The sequence below is a fragment of the Lepisosteus oculatus genome, chromosome 17, assembly GCF_040954835.1.
Source record: "Lepisosteus oculatus isolate fLepOcu1 chromosome 17, fLepOcu1.hap2, whole genome shotgun sequence".
NCBI classification, from domain to species: domain Eukaryota; kingdom Metazoa; phylum Chordata; class Actinopteri; order Semionotiformes; family Lepisosteidae; genus Lepisosteus; species Lepisosteus oculatus.
Window position 1 is genome coordinate 17032669 of NC_090712.1, and position 17841 is coordinate 17050509.

Genomic DNA, 17841 nt, shown 5'->3' on the forward strand with positions numbered 1-17841 from the left:
TACAAAACTGAAAGTGTTTTTTGCAAAACCATGCCTAAACATTGTTCTTTTGAAGAATTATGTGTAGTTCAAGTTGGTATTTCAGTGTTTTGACTCTCCCTTAATGATCTTTTAGGGTGATCTGGAGAAGACAAATGAAATTGAAGGCTATATCATCGGTTGTCTCCTGGTCATGGTCATGAAGCTTTCAGAAGTTACGTTCAGGCCTCTCTTCTTCAAGGTGCGCAGTCCTTTGAGATATAATCCGCGTAATGGTCCTTTTATTTTGTTTTCAAGAGTTATTTCTGAGATTGTTCCTCTTAGAGAAGAAACATTTTAGAACTGCACCTGTATAGAAAGTGAATAAATTCAGTAATTTCAGTAAATTCTGTTCCATTCTGTCGGTAATAAAGATCAATCATATCAAACGGAATTCCAATTGAGAAGGTATAAAAGAGGTCTGGCGATTCCACGGGCAGCACAGTGGTGTGGGAGTTAGCATTGCTGCTGTTCAATTCCAGACCCGGCGTGCTGTCTGTGAGGAGTTCGTATGTTCTCTCAATGTTTGAGTGGGTTTCCTCCAGGTGCTCCAGTTTTTTTCCCATAATCCGAAGACAAACTGATAGGTTAATTGGCTTCTGGGATAATTGACCCTGGTGTGAGTGTGTGCATGTCCGTGTTTGTGTCTGTCTGCCCTGTGATGAACTGGTATCCCATCCAGGGTGTACCCCCACCTTGTGCCTGTTGCGTCTCGGAATATCCCAGGACCCTGTATTGGATAAAGCAGTTACAAAAATGGATAGATGGTGAATGCAAATGCATACAAAAAACACGTTCATCCTAGCTGTACTCATGTGTTGTCTTCTGAACGCACAGCTGTTTGACTGGAGTAAAACAGAAGGAGCCCCGAAGGAGCGTCTGCTCACATTTTACCGCCTCTCTGACTCCATCGCCGGCAGACTGAAGGGGCTGTTCATCCTGTTCGCCGGGCATCTCGTCAAGCCCCTTTCCGACCTGCTGAACCAGACCAACACTGCGAACGCAGGTCTGTGCTCGCAGTAAACTAGAGCAGTTCTTTCATCTGTGAGAAGGGTGTGCTGAACCATTCAAAATAGAAGCAGAAGTAAAGGGGTCTCATTAGGACTGACCTGGGAATGGTAGGATGAAAAGGGATTTGAAGGACTTGAGGGTAAGAGCAGGAGTAAGGTGAAAGAGCATTTCATTCTATTAATGATTCATAACATCAACATTACTTGTCAGTGTATTCTTTTTCGTGTTTCCGCAGCTACTGTCTTTTTCTATGCGGGGTGTCTAGTTCTGCCCTTTCTGTTTGTTTCATTGTTTAACTCACTGGTCGCTCCTGTTTTCTTTCTGCAGATGAAGCGCTCTTTGACTCGGAGGACCATGTTGACAAGAGCTGCCTGCTCCTGCAGTATGTTCTGGACTGTCTGCACAAGATCTTCCTCTATGACACCCAGCGCTTCCTCAGCAAGGAGCGAGCAGACGCCCTCATGCTGCCCCTTGTCCATCAGGTACACTCCCATGTGGCTGTAGAAATTCTCTCTGCTGCTCAGAGCTTTTTTACCAGATCCCAGAGCTGCAAAGGCAAGGTAGATGCTCCCTGTGCATTGACATTCAACCCCTGTGCTCAGATCTAGCCATGCCCGTTTCTCTCCTCCCGTTTCATCCCTGGGATAAAGGACTGCAGTATCATTCATTTTGGGTCCTGCATTTAAGTAACACAGGTTTTAATGAGTTGCAGGTGTCTGTGAATTTCAGAATTAAGACATTAATAAAATGTTTCGTTTTGTGTGCAGCTGGAGAACACTTTGGGTGGAGAAGAGGCTTACCAGACCAGAATAACAGAACACCTCATCCCTTGCATTGCTCAGTTCTCTGTTGCACTGGGCGATGACTCACAGTGGAAACCCCTCAACTACCAGATCTTACTGAAGACCCGGCACAGCTCCCCCAAGGTACAGCAGCTTCGTAGAGATGCAATGATCGTTTTGCGCCTAGGAATGTATTGCATCATAAGGTGTGATGTGCAGAAATGGAACTTAGTGCCCGGAGAATTTGGATGATAATTATATTGCTTTTTTAACAAATACTTTTACATTTTCAGATCAAAACTAAAATGGAACAAACAAAACGTACAGAAAAGTGTGATCTTACACAAAAGAATATGGGAGGGTGATGTTGAGACAGGAAAATTAATCTTATTAAAGAAACCAAGATACTAAGAGGCATCTAACCAAAACAGTCACATTTTTTGCTCTAGCAAAATGTTATCTTGACTCAAATTTTTCTATAAGCACAGTTTTTGCAACTTAATACAATCAAGTGCAATTTAAGAATAGCTTGGTCTCCAACACACTTTTGGCTGTAGTTAGACCTAATACATGAAGAATGATCATTTAAAAATTGTCGTTGAGCAACAGTGGTGGAGAGCTTAATGGTACTGTCACACCAGTCCCTTCTGAAAGCACATGTACACCGAGAGGAGACCTGTCACACCAGAACCTGTGATAACACAGATTGCAACCGTGACAGATAGAATAGGGTTAGGAGCAATCTTAAACTGCAACTACCAGTGTGAAGTTGTATACATTGGATACATTTTATGTGCAAGTCCAACATGGATTAGGTGGTGTGCTAAATTTTTAGGATGAGCATGTAAGGACTGAGAACCCAAGAGTAAGAGGAAATTAGTCCAGTTAGCCAGTTAGCTTAGCTTCTTTGGCAATAAGTCACGTTTCTTTAGGAGTAACATAATGAGATGCATAGGGAAAGTTGCTTAAATTTAACTTGATGTAAGAAAAACATGCGCCAAAGACTGCATGAGTACTATAGATATGCCCCTGTCTGAGCCTGGAGCTACCAGAAGTCTCCCTGGTTCTTTTTTTAGTTTACCCGTGTGCTGTACTGACCCGTCCTAACAATAGATGTTCTGGCAGGCAGTGTTAGTAACTGTTTCACACTGCGTTTTGTGTGCTTAACCTCTGTTTAAGGTTCATCAGTGTGTTTGACTTTAGCTTATATTGTTAGCCTTTGAAAAGCCAGAAGAAAAGCACATCTATATGTAGGAAGAGTTGTCCCACCCTGATCAGTTAAACAATTTAGAGATGATGTTAGACTATAGTCAGTCCCCACTTCATCCCTCAAGAGCTAGAGCTCTTAACTGTCTTAACAGATTCTTTGATTCATCAGTAGCTTACAGGTGTTGGCAACCTTTTAAAACGGGTGGCTATTGAGATTAACTAGATGAGGGCTCTCTAGGACCTGGGCTGGACAACACCTTAGCCACCTTTCTGCAGAAATGACCTGTGCAGTCTAACATCCCGTTGGAATGTGCTTGGCCACAGGTGCGGTACTCCGCCTTGCTGATGCTCCTGGAGCTGGCGGGCAAACTGCGGGAGAATTACATGGTCCTGCTGCCGGAGACCATCCCGTTCCTGGCGGAGCTGATGGAGGGTAAGTTCAGCTCAGTGCAGAACTACACACTATGCTTGGCTGAAAGGAGGTTGTGTCTACTACCAAGATGTTTCATGTGGTTAAATGTGAGAAGAGCCCCAGCTGTGTTCTTTATCTAGGTCATTGTCTGCTTGTACTTCGTCCAAACCTCAAAGCCCTGCTTGCACAGCCGTGTGTCCTGACTGTTCCTTCGTTGAACAATACACAGGACAGCTCGACAGTTCACCTTTTTGCCTTCGTCACTCATTCATTTGTTTGTTCCTTTATTTCAGATGAGTGCGAGGAGGTGGAACACCAAGTTCAAAAGGTCATTCAGCAGATGGAGGTTATTCTGGGAGAGCCGCTCCAGAGCTATTTCTAACTCCAGAGCTACAGGACAGAGTCGTTCCCTAGGGAACAGAAATGGCAGCTCTGAGGGACACCTCACACCTGCAAAGTGGAGTGGTCATTTTGAGCGCTCTTAGTCGTGGAGTAACCATCGGACCACTGGGTGGAATCCCAGTAAGACTAACGTCTCCACAGAGCAAATATCAGACTGCGGAAAGTTAACCTTTAATTTTACCCAGGATCTCGTCCGGTCACTGTATCTTGAGCTGACGTCGGGCACGGTGGGGCTGTTCAATCTGTAAAGACTTTCAGAGCAGACATTGTCACCCGTTTCGGTGCTGAAGTGCACATTGATACTGGTACACCCACCCCAGCTCTGTGAGGCCGTAGACCAGTCAGGTGAGGCTCGGTCAGCTTCCGTTGCTTTTCAGCTCCAGAGGCAAGATGGGTGACTTGTGTGTAATGAGTGTCCAGTGTTCGTTTTGCAGTGCTCAGGTCCTGCATCCTCCGGGCACAGGTGTTTTGACGTATTTTTTTTTTTATCTGCTCATCTCTTATTCCAGTGTTCTCGCAACCTCTTGTAGTGTCATTTAGTCTTTTTGTTATATCTTACTGTCTGATACCTGGCCCCTTTAATTGTCTTGAAACTGTAAAGCTGCCCGAATTCCATTGCAATGATTTGTGTAAACAGAAAAATGGAGTTAATGAGTAAATTTAAAAAGGATTTTGTTTTCAAATGGTTTCTTGTCAACCATTTCTTGATTTTTGCATGCTTCAGTAAAATGCTCACCAGAATTACATTGGCTTAACTGGATTAGAGTGCAAGAGTGTAAAATTTCAATAGGGATACATTCTTAAAGTCCCAGAAAAGGTTCTGAAAAGAAGCTGAGGTGTGTGAATTTACGTCTGTGCTGGTCTGAGAGCTGCTGAATTGGTCAATGTTTTTCAGGTTTCTGTTGGGGAGGCTTTCCTACAAACATTCATGGTATTTGTAAAGTTGAAACCAAAAGCTCAATAGCAGCAACAAAGGAAATTTTCTGAAGGTTTGGATAAGATTCCAAACTCGTTAAACACCTGGCAGGTGGTGTGTAATATAGGTTAGTGCACTGTTTTGCATGCAGGTAGCAACAAATTAACTATAAATACAGGATGGGAAACTGAACTAGTGGAAGCTGCTGAGGAAAAAGACTCAGGTGTTCATATTGACACAATTACATCTCATCTACATGATGTGAGGAAACAATAAAAAAAAGTATAATATTAGGATATATGTAGGATACGTATCACTTTGTATAGTTAACAGAGTAAACATTTCAGTGGACATGTTTATATTGTGTAATGCACTAGTAAGGCCTCATTTATAATATTGTGCAATAATTCAGTCACCGAAAATATCTTTTTGTTATAGAAAAGGTATTGCTGCTCTAGAATCAGTCCAGAAAAGAGTGACGTGTTTCATTCCCTGGTTTTAAAAGGAATGTCTTGAACTGACAGACTAACACAGCTTATTATTTTATTAGTCTCAGACTTTTAAACAGTGAGGGAACCTGATTCAAGTATTGAAAAGGCTCAAAGACAAAGGCAAAGTCAGTGCAAGGGGCTTTTTTGAATCAGAGGGCACTGAGTGGAAACTACCTGAAGAGCTTTTTAAAACCAAGAGCAGGGAGCACTTTGTTGCCCCAAGATGTGTGGGAGGACGGAGCAGTCTATCTACCCAGCCATGCTGCTGGAGCCGGTTCTCCTTCTTCCTGAGAGAAACAGCTGGATGAGAGTCTTGGACCAGCTGACTACTTAACTACCAAATGGGCAAGATGGGCCAGCTGTCCTCCTCTCCTTTGTAACCGTTCTTGTGGTTTAATGTTACGACTGAAACATCCTCTCCTGTTGTACTTCTTAATCTAATGGTATAATACGATTTCTTAGCAGCATTTTCTTCTTCTGGAATTCAACAGTGATTTATTACAAGGCACCGTCGCCTTACTGGTCACAGTAGTCTCCTCAGTCACAGTATCCCTTTGGACTCATACATTGACAATTATATAAAGTTAAAAATCTCTGTAGGCAGGTTAGTCTGTATGTTTTTGCACAAGGCTTCAAGATTTTCTTTTTTGCCTTATTTATAAATGTGGCATAAATCCTGTCTCTCAAAAAGTGTCTCAGGTTACAGGTGTTAATTATATAAGAATACTCCCCATCCCTAAGAGTAGAGTGGTACTACCTATATAAACTGTTTATAGCTATGGAGATTCTAATGTCTACAAATTGTTTTAATTTTTCCAGTTGTTTTAGCAATAAAACCTTTGGCTCGGATGACATATCTGTCTAAACAAGTTGAAGTTATCAATGTGAAGCAAATTGCATTCTCTGGAATTGTACTCCGAGCTACTTTTACCTTTGGTGTGCTTTGAATTTAGTGCAAAACATCAAGAGACCTAGAATAGGTTCTAGAAATGTAACCAAATGAGAAACATCTGTGCATTTAGATTTTTTTGTTTACAGGTGTGCAAGAGGTTTAATCAAAATATAAACAAAGGTTCCTGCATATTGTAGAATTCATTTTTTATTTTTTTATTCTGGAAAGACTCCCCTCCACCACCACCAATGGTGGTGTCTGTCACCACTCACCGGATGAGTGCGCCAGAACACTCCCCACACACCAGCTACCAGTGGGGAGCAGAACAGTAGTGTTGAAGCCAGTTTACAGATGGGGATTATTAGAAGACTGTGGTAAGGGCCAATGGGAAGTCTGGCCAGGATGCTGGGGTAACACCCCTACTCTTTTCAAGAAAATCAAACGATTTGTAATGACCACAGAGTGTCAGGACCTCGGTTTTCTGTCTCAGCCAGAGGACAGCAGTGTTGCATCACTATACTAGAGCATTAGGACCCACACAGACCACAGGGTGAGCGCCCCCTGCTGGCCCCACTAACACCTCTTCCAGCAGCAGCCTTTTGTGAGTTGTGAGTTGCAGACTGGTATGCCTGCTGGCATATCATCCTTGTGCCACCAGTTGGCGAGAAGGCCCAGGTGTGATGCCTGTGGCTGTATTTGATGATGAATGGAAAGCGGTGAGCTCGGGGACCTCACCTGACCCTGCACACCACCACCACCTGATGCGTGATGCCTGGGCCTCAGAGACCACTGAACAGACATGCTTGCCCAGGCTCTAGAAAAGAAATGGAAGACAATCTCTCAAGACCGCATGCAGCCTGGTGTAAACTATGCATCACAGATGTGCAGCTTGTCCTGTCGCCAGCTGTGCAATCACGTCGCCTGTCTTTCGTATTCCACCCCCTGTTAACGACAGTTATTAATCAGTATAATGAATTTACACGTCAGTAAAATTTAACTGCCCAATACAATATCAGTGTGTCTGTTACAAAATATTACGTATTTCTATTGATAATTTTGTCAGTTTTTTGCAGTTCCGTCCTGTTACGTTTAAGTGTGGATTTTGCGATCATAACCCTAAGGGTATTCAGGCACTTTAAATCCATACATTTTTGGTGGAAATGGGGATCTCTGGGATATTGTTGCTAGTGTTCTGGTGGGTTTAGGTGGGGACACTAGTTCCCTGCTACATTCAAAGGCAAAACAATTAAAAGTTAAAAATGATCTATCCATTTTCTAACCACTTCATCCAGTAATGGGTTTCAGGGGAGCCAGAGCCTATCCCAACAAGCAACAGGTACAAGGTAGAACACACCCTGGACGTGGTGCTAGTCCATTGCAGGTAACAGACACACACCAGGACCGATTTTCCCAGAGTCCAGTTAACCTACCACTACGTCTTTGGACTGTGGGAGGAAACCGGAGGACCCGAAAGTAACCCACGCGAACACGGACAGACCTTAAACTCCACACTGCACCCCAGGGCACCAACGCCGTGCTAACCGCTGTGCCGCCCTTGAAAATGATCCCTAGTGCAACCTCATGCAGGTCAACCTGGCTGCAGATCATGGGATCTCTGAGAACGCGTACGCAACAGTGTCTCCTACCGCAACAAGGTAATAAATCAAATTATATCCTGAAGTCGCAACACTAACTTTTTTTTGAGGTTTTAGGATTTGGTTTGCGTTTTAAGTTTGATTATTTTTTAAACCTTTGCTTATGCGTGCGGTGAATGCAGCACTCAGAGGTTGGGACAGTGGCTCTGAAACCGCTTTTGAAATTAGTAAAACAAAAACGCCTAATAATACGAAATAATATTCGCTTTCAGCACATACAAGTGAATAAGAAAGTATGCAGTGAAGTATATACTCAACGTATGTACAAGGAAAGAGAACTAGTAGCTGCCATTGATGTTCTCGGATTAACAGTATGTTGCATAACAGGAGGATTGAATAATAAAGCGCTTATCCTCCTAGTGATGCGCTTGGGGCGGTACGTCAACTTTTTTTTTACTTTGAGGGACCTTAAAAGGCTCGACCTTGCCGTTTAATAAGAATACGTTTATAGTGGGCGTTGTTGCAGAAACTACAACCGGTGTTGTTCCTGTCGCCTTGCCTGTGGTTTCGTGTGAGCTGTAATTCTTCACGGTCCTCATCTGGCTGAACATACCTCCGTCTGACTTTGCAGATCATCATCGTCAAGGATAATGCTTGTGAAGAAAACCTTCACCGGAATACGCGGTGCTCTTACGATTCAAAGCAGATTTTACCATCCAATCGGCATTGTCGGAGCACCGTTTGCAAGAGGACAGGTTAGGAAAGATGTGGATCTTGTATTACACCAAAAGGTTGACAAATGTTTCTTTTAAAAAGAACGAAACAGTAACTAAAATTAACCCGAGATTCGTGCCGGATTTATTTCCACTCCGTGGAGTTCTTTCGCGTGTAGTTAAAGCTGCTTAACAAATCCGAGACATTTCTTTACCTTGTGTTTTTTTAAGCGAAAGGATGGGGTGGAGAAGGGTCCGGACTACATACGGAGAGCACGACTGGTGGCGAAACTTGGAGCGCAAGGTAAAAGCGAAATCACGTCGTGGGCTCAAATGTCTTGATAAATGTCAAAGAATAAAAGAAGAATTAATTCGACGAAAAGCTCTGCCTTTATTTCTCTTGTTGTATTTTTGAGGAGAGCAGTGAAGAATAAGTGACGAATACTGTAAACACTCGATACATGATTTTAATGTGCATTCTTTGGCCAATTTTAACTGTTCTAGAAAAACAAACAGTTGTTCCGATGTCCAGATGATAAATGCAGCTTTTGGCCTTGAGTCTGTTTACCTGCTACCGCTGTTAGGTCATAAGCTTATTTTATATCGATTGCTTAAAATAATCCTCTGTGTGACATTTCAGCAACTGACGCACAAAACAGCACAGTAGTACAGTATCCAGTAAACTGCTCCTTTGTATATCCGTACATCTTTATGAGGTTTTCTTTTTTAAAGGCACTAAAAACGTTACAAATGCAGAAATAAATCTAAACCAGTACAGTTTTTTTGCGTTGTGATGTCCTTCCGTGTATGACCTACATTCTGTTGAAATTCCTTGGGGTTAAGATGTTAAAACAGAGCAGTAATAAATATCCCTGCTATCCACACAGCTGCTGTATTAAGAGTTCAGGTCTTAGCCCAGATTAATAATACGTTCTTATGGAAATTAACGCAACAATAACACATTTCAACATACTGTATCTAGCCAGACATGGCAAAATATACAGCAGGGCACAGAAGTGATTAGGGATCTAGATAGATACGATTTTATTGATCCCGAAGGGAAATTGATGATGAATTGCTCTCAACATGTAACTGGAAGGTTGCTGGTTCACATAATAAGTGTGGTCACAGCTGTTGTGCCTTAAGGAAGGTACCGTTCTTCTGTCCAGTAAATCTAATTACAGCTGTATTAATGGGCGTGAATATGAATATCACTATGGATAAAAATATCACCTGGATAGTATTAACATTCTGTATTCTATTTAACAATTCTGTAACTTATTGCTGTAGTTCTTTGTTCTTTATTCTAACCTAAAACAAAAATTACTGACTGAAAACTGACAATAGGGTGTGCTTTGTTTTGGAGATTAGCCTGTGTTCAAAATATAAGAGGCTCACACAGACCCTATAACCAGTGTGATTCTGACACCAAATATGCAGAACGTTAAGATGTCTCTAATTCTGTTAATGCCTGAAGGTGATGCAATAACAGACACAAAGATGAAAAACTGATGATTGGCAGAGTTCAAAAAATGTCTGTAACAATTGGACAAGATCTTCAGTTCAATGAGCTACTAGCTACCAAATCCGCAAAATGACATTCCTCCTCATTCTAACATGAAATACATCTTGCATCTCTCTGATACAGATAAATTAGTATTAGCAGATTTCAAAAGACATTATTCTTCCTTAAGTACTGCCCTCAGTTTTAACTGAGTCTAAATAATATATTATTGATATTGTTTGCTTTAAAAGTAAATGTTTTGCTTGCGTTACTGCAGTCATTGAAAAGCAGGATGAAGTAGTTAAAGTACACAGCAATACAGTTAACCACATTTACTGTGGTAAATCTATTAGGAAGCAAACTACTGTTAATAAGTATTTCCTGATCAGAATCACTGGGTTCAGCGAAAGACACTGATATCAATGTTTTTAAAGGATGCATTATAATAAGCTTTAATGAAACAGCAGCTTTAAAAGAACTGCAAGCTGTAGACGAGACCAGTAGCTGTCTGAGGCAGTTCTTGCGTTTGTACAATCCTGGGGAGGTGGAAGCCGAGAGGCTCAGCCAGCTGCTCTTGGCCCACTCCTCCTCTGAACAGGATGTGGACGTTTGTAGGCAGAGACTGTACAGGTAGGACTAAGCTGGAAATCAAATGGCAAAATATTAAGAACACATCTTGGTGTTCTTCTCACTGGCTGTGGACAAAATTGTAAACTGTGCACAAGTTTTAAACCTAAAGTTCTGCTGGTTGTTATTTTTGTTTGCTACATTTACCTTACTTTAAGGACACTCCTCTGTGACTTCTGGGTCATCCCTAAGCGTGTCCCTGCTGTGCAGAGTCTTGTAGCATGCTTTGACACCATGACTTCTGAATATTTGAGAAAACCGTGCATTTCTTTCCGAATCACAGTGGAATATTTTCTTAAAACAAATAAAATTGCAATATATTCCACACTTTGGTGTCCTTTCTAATATTATTTATTATAAATTTTAGGTGTCTGCATCTAGGTGGTAAGAGAAAATTCGGAACCATTTTTCATAACTGTAAAGAAATGACATTGTTGTGCCGACTGCTGCCTTCCTGTTCCTCAAGGCCATCAAGTGAAGGATTATGGCGACTTGAAATTTGAGGATGTTCCCAATGATGAGCCCTTAGGGAGAGTCAAGATGCCCAAAACAGTGGGGAGTGCTAACAAACAGCTTGCAGATGCTGTGAAAACAGTGAAGAAGAATGGCCAGACTTGTGTGGTGCTCGGAGGAGATCATAGGTGACTATCAGTACTTCACGTCATTTTCCAGACCTACAGTACATCACGAAAATGTGCCAGAGCATTAAATGTTCCCAGTACAACATTTAACAATATTATATGCAACATTACCCAAAACACTTGTGCAAATCATGCTATGTTTTCTCATTCGAGAATATCATTTCTAAAAAGATTTTGTTACCAAAGCACAGAAAAACTACAATTACCATGATTCCAGCCTCTGTAAGTATTTCTGAAAAAAGACATTTGAAAGCTTAATCATCGTATAAGGTAAAAAAAAAAAGCTAAATCTGTGTTTGACCTGGGTTATCAATGTAATTTAAATTCTGTTTGTAATGTTTTAGGTGTTTCCTCTAGGGGACAGAAGGGATCTCCTTTTTGGCAGTTTATTTAATGTTTTGTTTTTTTTATGCTGCAGTTTGGCAATAGGATCAATATATGGACATGCAGCTGCCCGGCCAGACTTGTGTGTAGTCTGGGTTGACGCCCATGCAGACATTAACACGCCTCTGACGAGCCCCACGGGCAATTTTCACGGCCAGCCTGTGTCCTACCTCCTCAGGGAACTGCACTCAAAGGTGATTTTTCTTTATCTCAAATGTACACTTCTATTTTCTTCACCCCCGTTGTCCTCCGTTTCTTCAGAGCATTCATTTTGTCCCTTGTGATAGCTCTAAGTATAGTGCTGTTAATAACCTTAACATGTTCAAGGTCTAACTCAGATTTACAGATTCTTACGACGATTGATAAAGCTTTTTTGCAGCCTCTGTTTTCACTTAAGTTAAGTTTTGGCTGCATGAAAAAGAAATCAGTTTGCAAGTCATCAAGGCTGTGATTTTTAAACAAAGCCCTGTCCTTGTATTCTGCAATGCCTAAGTTCCAACAACAAAAGGAGTTTATGTGGATTCAAATATAATACCGTGAGACTAGTTGTGTCTTTTGTCTCTTTATAGGCCAGTAGAGCCTTTATCTTGCAGAATTCTTTCATTCCGAATGAAAGTTGAATTAAGGCCTGTTTTATGAGACTAAGCTTGCAAGGTAGCTAGAAGTTTGTCCCCTCATTAATATCAGGCAGATGGGCACAGAGGTAGGTTTGAGCCATTGACAATACAGTGATGTCAATGTACAAACACAATTTGCTGTGTAAAGTATTTAAAAGCTTTTAGCTTCCTTTGGACAGTTTTGAATATAAAATAAAAAATAATGGAGTAAAAAAATATCTTAATGATTTAAAGTTTTGATTCCATGGTCGCCACGTACAGTACTACTTTTCAGTCAGACGTTTAATTTAATATGATCAAAAATAGCACACATTTTACTGAAGGGGATTTTCTGGCAAAAATATTCTTGTGTGTACCAGATCCCAGTTATTCCCGGATTCTCCTGGATAAAGCCCTGCTTATCAGCACAAGATATTGTCTACATTGGCCTGAGAGATTTGGACCCAGGAGAACAGTAGGTCATTGTAGAGTATGTTGCTCACTGAATAGCTGTTTATACTGGTTGAGCATTTTCTGCAGTACTGTTATGATAGAGTCAGTGCTCACAGTCTTTAGACTTCATTAACAGTGGTAGTTCCAGAACGATTGCATATGCATGTGGGTTGTCTTTGTGAAACTTTTAGTTGTCAGATAATCAAAATGAAAAGACAGTGTTCAGATTGTAAAATGAACTTAAGCTATACAATCCAGTGAAAAATGTATTCTCCAGTTGCGTTCAGATTCATTTTCCCTTACTCGGTCTATGGAGATGCTGAATCTGCCCTTTTCCTCAGAGCACATACTGTATAGGAGTGTCTCTGTGCTGTGAGGATTAGAAGAGTGACACTGTGAAACTGTGTCTTTCCTGGAAATTACCAGGAGCTTTACCGTCAGGCACCTCTCAGCACCTGCAGTTCATTAGTTGCACCATACAAAACGTTTTAAGTTGTTTGCATATACAACAGAATAGGATAAAGCAGTCTGATAGATGGTTCAATTGTAATAACAATAAGTAATGAATCGCTGAGGCAATATATGAAGCAAAAGAGTCTTAAGACAGGGTGGCTTGGTCGTGCAGTGGTTAACATTCATGCTTCGCAGTGCTTGGGCCCTGGGTTCAATTGTGGGGGTGCTATCTGCTTGCAGTTTGTATGTTTTCCCCGTGTTTACATGGGCTTCTTCTGGGTGGTCATGTTTCTTCCCCCAGTCCAAAGACGTACTGGTTGGTTAATTGGAAAAGTGGCCCTGGTGAGAGTGAATGTGTGTGCGTGTCTGTGCCCTGCGATGGACTGGTGTCCCGTCCAGGGTGTGCCCTGCCTTGTGCCTGTTGCATGCCGGGATGGGCTTCACGACACTGTCTTGTATAAAACAGTTAGAAAATCGAAGGTTGGAGTCTTTAGGCATACGTCTTTAGGCATGATATGAAAACACTTAAATCAGTTCAGAGTCACTACTATAAAAAATGTTTTTAATGCTGAGATGAATATATCCTGTCTGTCTTGGTAACCAGCTACATCATCAAGCACCTGGGAATCAAGGCTTTCTCCATGACAGAGGTGGACCGCCTGGGAATAGGCAGAGTGATGGAGGAAGCATGTGACCACCTCCTTTCCAAGTATGATGGATAACAGAAACCGTGAAAACAGACTAACCTCAGTGGTTTTGTCTTTTGTCAGTGCATAACTATAAGTGTACATTTATAGTTTCTTCAGGACCAGTGTTGGGGAACCTCAGTCAGAGCCGTGAAAAGGGGCACTTTGGGGGGCCAGAACAACAGTTTAGTGAAATTGTGCATTTCTAGATATTCCAGATATTTTCTTCCTTGAGGGACATGGAAATTCCTCTGAACTTCATATTGAGGGTATAAACAGCCTTTGTTTAGAACATTTGAAATAAATTCTATACAGTGTTGTTTTCTCTTAAAACTGGAAAAAGCATTGTCCTTCATCACCAGTATATTTTAATTAAGCTATAGAGTTTTTGCATAAGTTATTAGTGGTGTAGGACTAATTACCAGCAGCTCTCTCACAGCTTACACTGACAAAGCAGTGGTTTTACATATGACTTTACATGTCTGCCTTTGCAGATATAACAGACCAGTGTAAACCTGTTTTATTTACATAAAACCATTTATCTGCCATTCATTTTCCATCACAACTCTTGAAAAAATGTTTGTCCAGTTGTTTTCTGTATGGGCAATCTACACTGGTCAATACACACAGTATTTCTTATAGGGAACTCCTGTCAGGGTTAAGGTGAATATTTTGAGCAAGCCGTCGCTATGAATTATGATACAGTGGTCTGTGTTCCACTGATGAGCCCTCAAGAAAAGGACAAAACAAAACAAGCATCTGCAGTTGTGACCTTTGACATTATACAGAACATGAATTAAAAGTGTGTTTAGATGTATATAGCATATACATGTGTATTCATAACACATTGTCATGTCTGTTGAACACTGGGGAAAAAATAAGAGTTAAGCATCTGTTCTCAATTAGTAGGTTATTGGCTCCTGGGAAAGCTGGCCTGGTGCGAGTGAGTGTGTGCATGTCTGTGTGTGTCCTGCGATGGCCTTGTGCCCATACAGTAGCTTGCCGGCACAGGCTCTGGCTGCCCTGCAACCTGGATTTGATGGATGTTTTAAATTCAGCAATCGAGTGAACTTACCATGTTTCACTATTTCTTTTGCAACTCCTTATAAACCTAGGGGGAAGAGGCCAATTCACCTGAGTTATGACATCGATGCGATAGATCCCTCCGTGTCTCCTGCCACTGGCACACCTGTGAAAGGAGGGCTCACCTACAGGGAGAGCGTCTACGTGGCTGAGGAAATCTGTAGAACTGGTATAAAAACTCACCCACACGCACATTGCCACGCTTTTTAAATTATTTTGCAATTTACCCCACCCAGTGTGGACGTGATGAGACTGTGCTTCAGTGTCCCGGCTCACAGCTACAAACCCTGTGACCTCACACGAGGAGAATACATAATGTTAGAGGACTCCCGCCAGCCCACATTCCATTGGCCTTTTCACACATCACAGGCTACACTGCCACATATGTAGGACGTTCAGGGCCAGCTGGAGGAGAGGCACGCTCCTTGCCGACAGCACCACGAGCCTGCACGGTTCCCGGTGATCACAGGGGTCACTCTGTCTCTAGGTGACGAGAGAGCCCATGCAGATTAATCACAACCCTGCCCTTAAAAGCACTCAAGCCTTGCCCTCAGGCATGCGCTTTTACATTTTGAGCCACTTTTGACTCTCAAAGAATCTGAATTAATTAGACCTGAAGGCTAAGGCACAGCTTTGTTATAGATATATGTGCACTTCAAGTTCAAGTTCAAGACATGTTATCACCAGAGGTGGTTCAGTAAATGGGCTTGTATAGAAACTTGAGTTTGGTTATTTAAATAGCTTGTTGTGTACAGTAATATAGCAGTTGAAAGAGTGCCTGAGACACTAGATGACATCTGATATACAGGTTCACCTTCACGGTCTAGTGCATTGCTTTGGTGGAACAGCCCACAGCAGTCTAGTGAGAGGCTGATCAGGTCTGGGCATCAACACGGCCAGGTTTGAAGTCAATACTAAAATTGAAAATTATTCTTTTTTTTTTACCTTAAATACTGATAATCTATTGTAATTCTTTTATCCTTTTGCACGTCAACAGAATTTGTATGAGTATCTGCTTGCAATATTTAATTAAATCCCTAGGACCTAAAATTTGCATGTCTCTGTGTGAATCAGTATGTCTATACCGTATATAATTCTGTATGTATACAGTATCTTACAATGTGCTATAATGTTAAATGTATTTTCTGCGCAGGTCTGCTGTCTGCGCTGGATGTCGTAGAAGTCAATCCTGACAGGGGAAAGACGGAGGAAGAAGTGAGCTCCACTGTGAGTGCGGCGGTGGATGTGGTGTTAAGTTGTTTTGGACAGTTAAGAGAAGGCTTCCACCCCAGCAACTACCAGCTTCCTGAGCCCTGACGTCTCGCCTAGGAGAGGTTCCACGGTGGAACACTGTGTTTTCTCTTTTTTTATCCTGCTGATTTATAGACTTTTTTAATGATACACTGTCAGCTACTAATTGAGAAGCTAAAGGAAGATGGGGAAAGTTATCCTAAAAAGACATTTTTTCACAACTCATCGTCTCTAAAATCCACTTCAGGGCACAACCCTTAAATAGTCTACAGAGCGAGGCAATCGATTTTTTGACATTTTTCACTACCATACTAATAACATCAGGAGTCAGATTGTGCCTTGTGATTCTCCTCTGGGGCACAGTTTATGTATTTACATGTTTGAAGAGTTACAGTCTCTTTTCATTCATATCTGCAATGACCACTAAAATGAAAAGCTGTTATATGCCCCTTGAATCCTGCAAATTGTTTTGCTCTGCTTAAATTTTGCTATTCTCTGTCTCTCATTCCCTCTGTCCTTAAAATTTCAGCTCTTGTCCATCTGGTTTATAAGCAGAACTTACACTCACACCTGCTCAGCAGCTATTGGCTGATATCTAACCTAACATTTTTGGCAAAGGTTCCAAAACAGACGTAGCTGTTTAGTTACGGGATAATTAATTTGCAAATAAACTTTGTGAAACTCTGGGTTCAGACTGATGTGTACAGTAGTTCTGAAACAGCTCTTGTCAGGGTCACAGCTGATGTAAAACATATTTAATAATAATTATGGACTCTGAAGTATCCCATTCTTGGGCTGCTGGAGCTTTGCTGTTTTTCATACTGTAGTTAGTACCAGTTTGCTGAACAGATTTGAGTGAGCTGCAGGTATTACTGGGACTTCTTTTAAATGTGGTTTAAATCTGATCTACTGATAAAAGGTCCTCCTTAATGAAACTGGTCTCATGTGGGGTCCTACAGGCCTCTGTTTTCAGTCCCATTCTTTAAGTGTCTTTATGTGTTACATTTTATGTGATATAAATTATTTGAACATGTTCTTCATTTGTAATATGTTCAGATCGCTGCTAGGATCTTGAGTTAAACTAGGGGTCTCAAACATATTTCCTCGAGGGCCTAATGTCTTCTAGCTTTTGTCAGTTACATAGTCAGTTTAATTAATAAATTAACGACATGACTGTTATATTTTCACTGGTTCCAAAGTGTTTTTACAGATAACTGTGCTCTTCATCAATTGGTTTGAGTTATCTACTGTAAAAGTAGAAACATCCTATATATGTAAAAACGTAAGGAAATACTTGGGGTTAACTAACAACGCAGATTGAAATAAAAACCAGAAGACACGAAGCCATCTAGGAATTTGAAAGTCCTGCCTTGAACTACAGTATACAATTGTATTTAGTGCTGTTAAATTTACTCTATAAAATATCGATTTTATGTGATCCTGATCTTTTGGCTTTGTTTGTAAAGATGATGTTACAATGAAAGGTGCTATGTAAATTAAAGACTTCTGTAAATTTGAATGTGTTTAATGCCTAACTCTGTTAATGTGGCATGTCTGCTTAGAGACCTTCCTGCAGAGTTCACAGCAGGTTTTACACTCTGGAGACACTTGAAAGAGAAGCCCTCTAGTATTACTAAACTCTTCCCCAAAACACGCCATTTCTGCTTTTTTAATACATCAACACCACTTATTGACCTGAAATCAAAATCTGCATTCTCTAAC

The 17841-nt window shown here is 41.3% G+C and overlaps 2 protein-coding genes across 4 annotated transcripts in view; both read left to right on the forward strand.

Moving 5' to 3' along the window:
* heatr1 (HEAT repeat containing 1) overlaps positions 1-4578 on the forward strand; it is a 30027-nt gene extending 25449 nt beyond the window's left edge. For both annotated transcript variants that reach the window (XM_069179878.1, XM_069179879.1), the window contains exons 40-45: positions 116-220; positions 856-1024; positions 1357-1511; positions 1797-1955; positions 3345-3453; positions 3726-4578. In XM_069179878.1, the coding sequence (XP_069035979.1) occupies positions 116-220; positions 856-1024; positions 1357-1511; positions 1797-1955; positions 3345-3453; positions 3726-3814 (786 nt within the window). In that variant the 3' untranslated portion in view covers positions 3815-4578. The remainder of the gene's footprint in view (positions 1-115; positions 221-855; positions 1025-1356; positions 1512-1796; positions 1956-3344; positions 3454-3725) is intronic.
* Positions 4579-7685: 3107 nt separating this feature from the next.
* Positions 7686-17638, forward strand: arg1 (arginase 1). Of its 2 annotated transcripts, none has more exons than XM_006638667.3 (9): positions 7686-7788; positions 8360-8483; positions 8673-8745; positions 11039-11213; positions 11632-11791; positions 12574-12668; positions 13704-13808; positions 14901-15037; positions 16022-17638. In XM_006638667.3, the coding sequence occupies exons 1-9, from the start codon at positions 7715-7717 to the stop codon at positions 16183-16185; spliced, it is 1107 nt and encodes a 368-aa protein (XP_006638730.3). In that variant the 5' UTR covers positions 7686-7714; the 3' UTR covers positions 16186-17638. The 2 variants fall into 2 exon arrangements, with proteins under 2 accessions (XP_006638730.3, XP_015218799.2); XM_015363313.2 differs by lacking the exon at positions 7686-7788 and adding an exon at positions 8136-8164.
* The last annotated feature ends 203 nt before the right edge of the window (positions 17639-17841 follow it).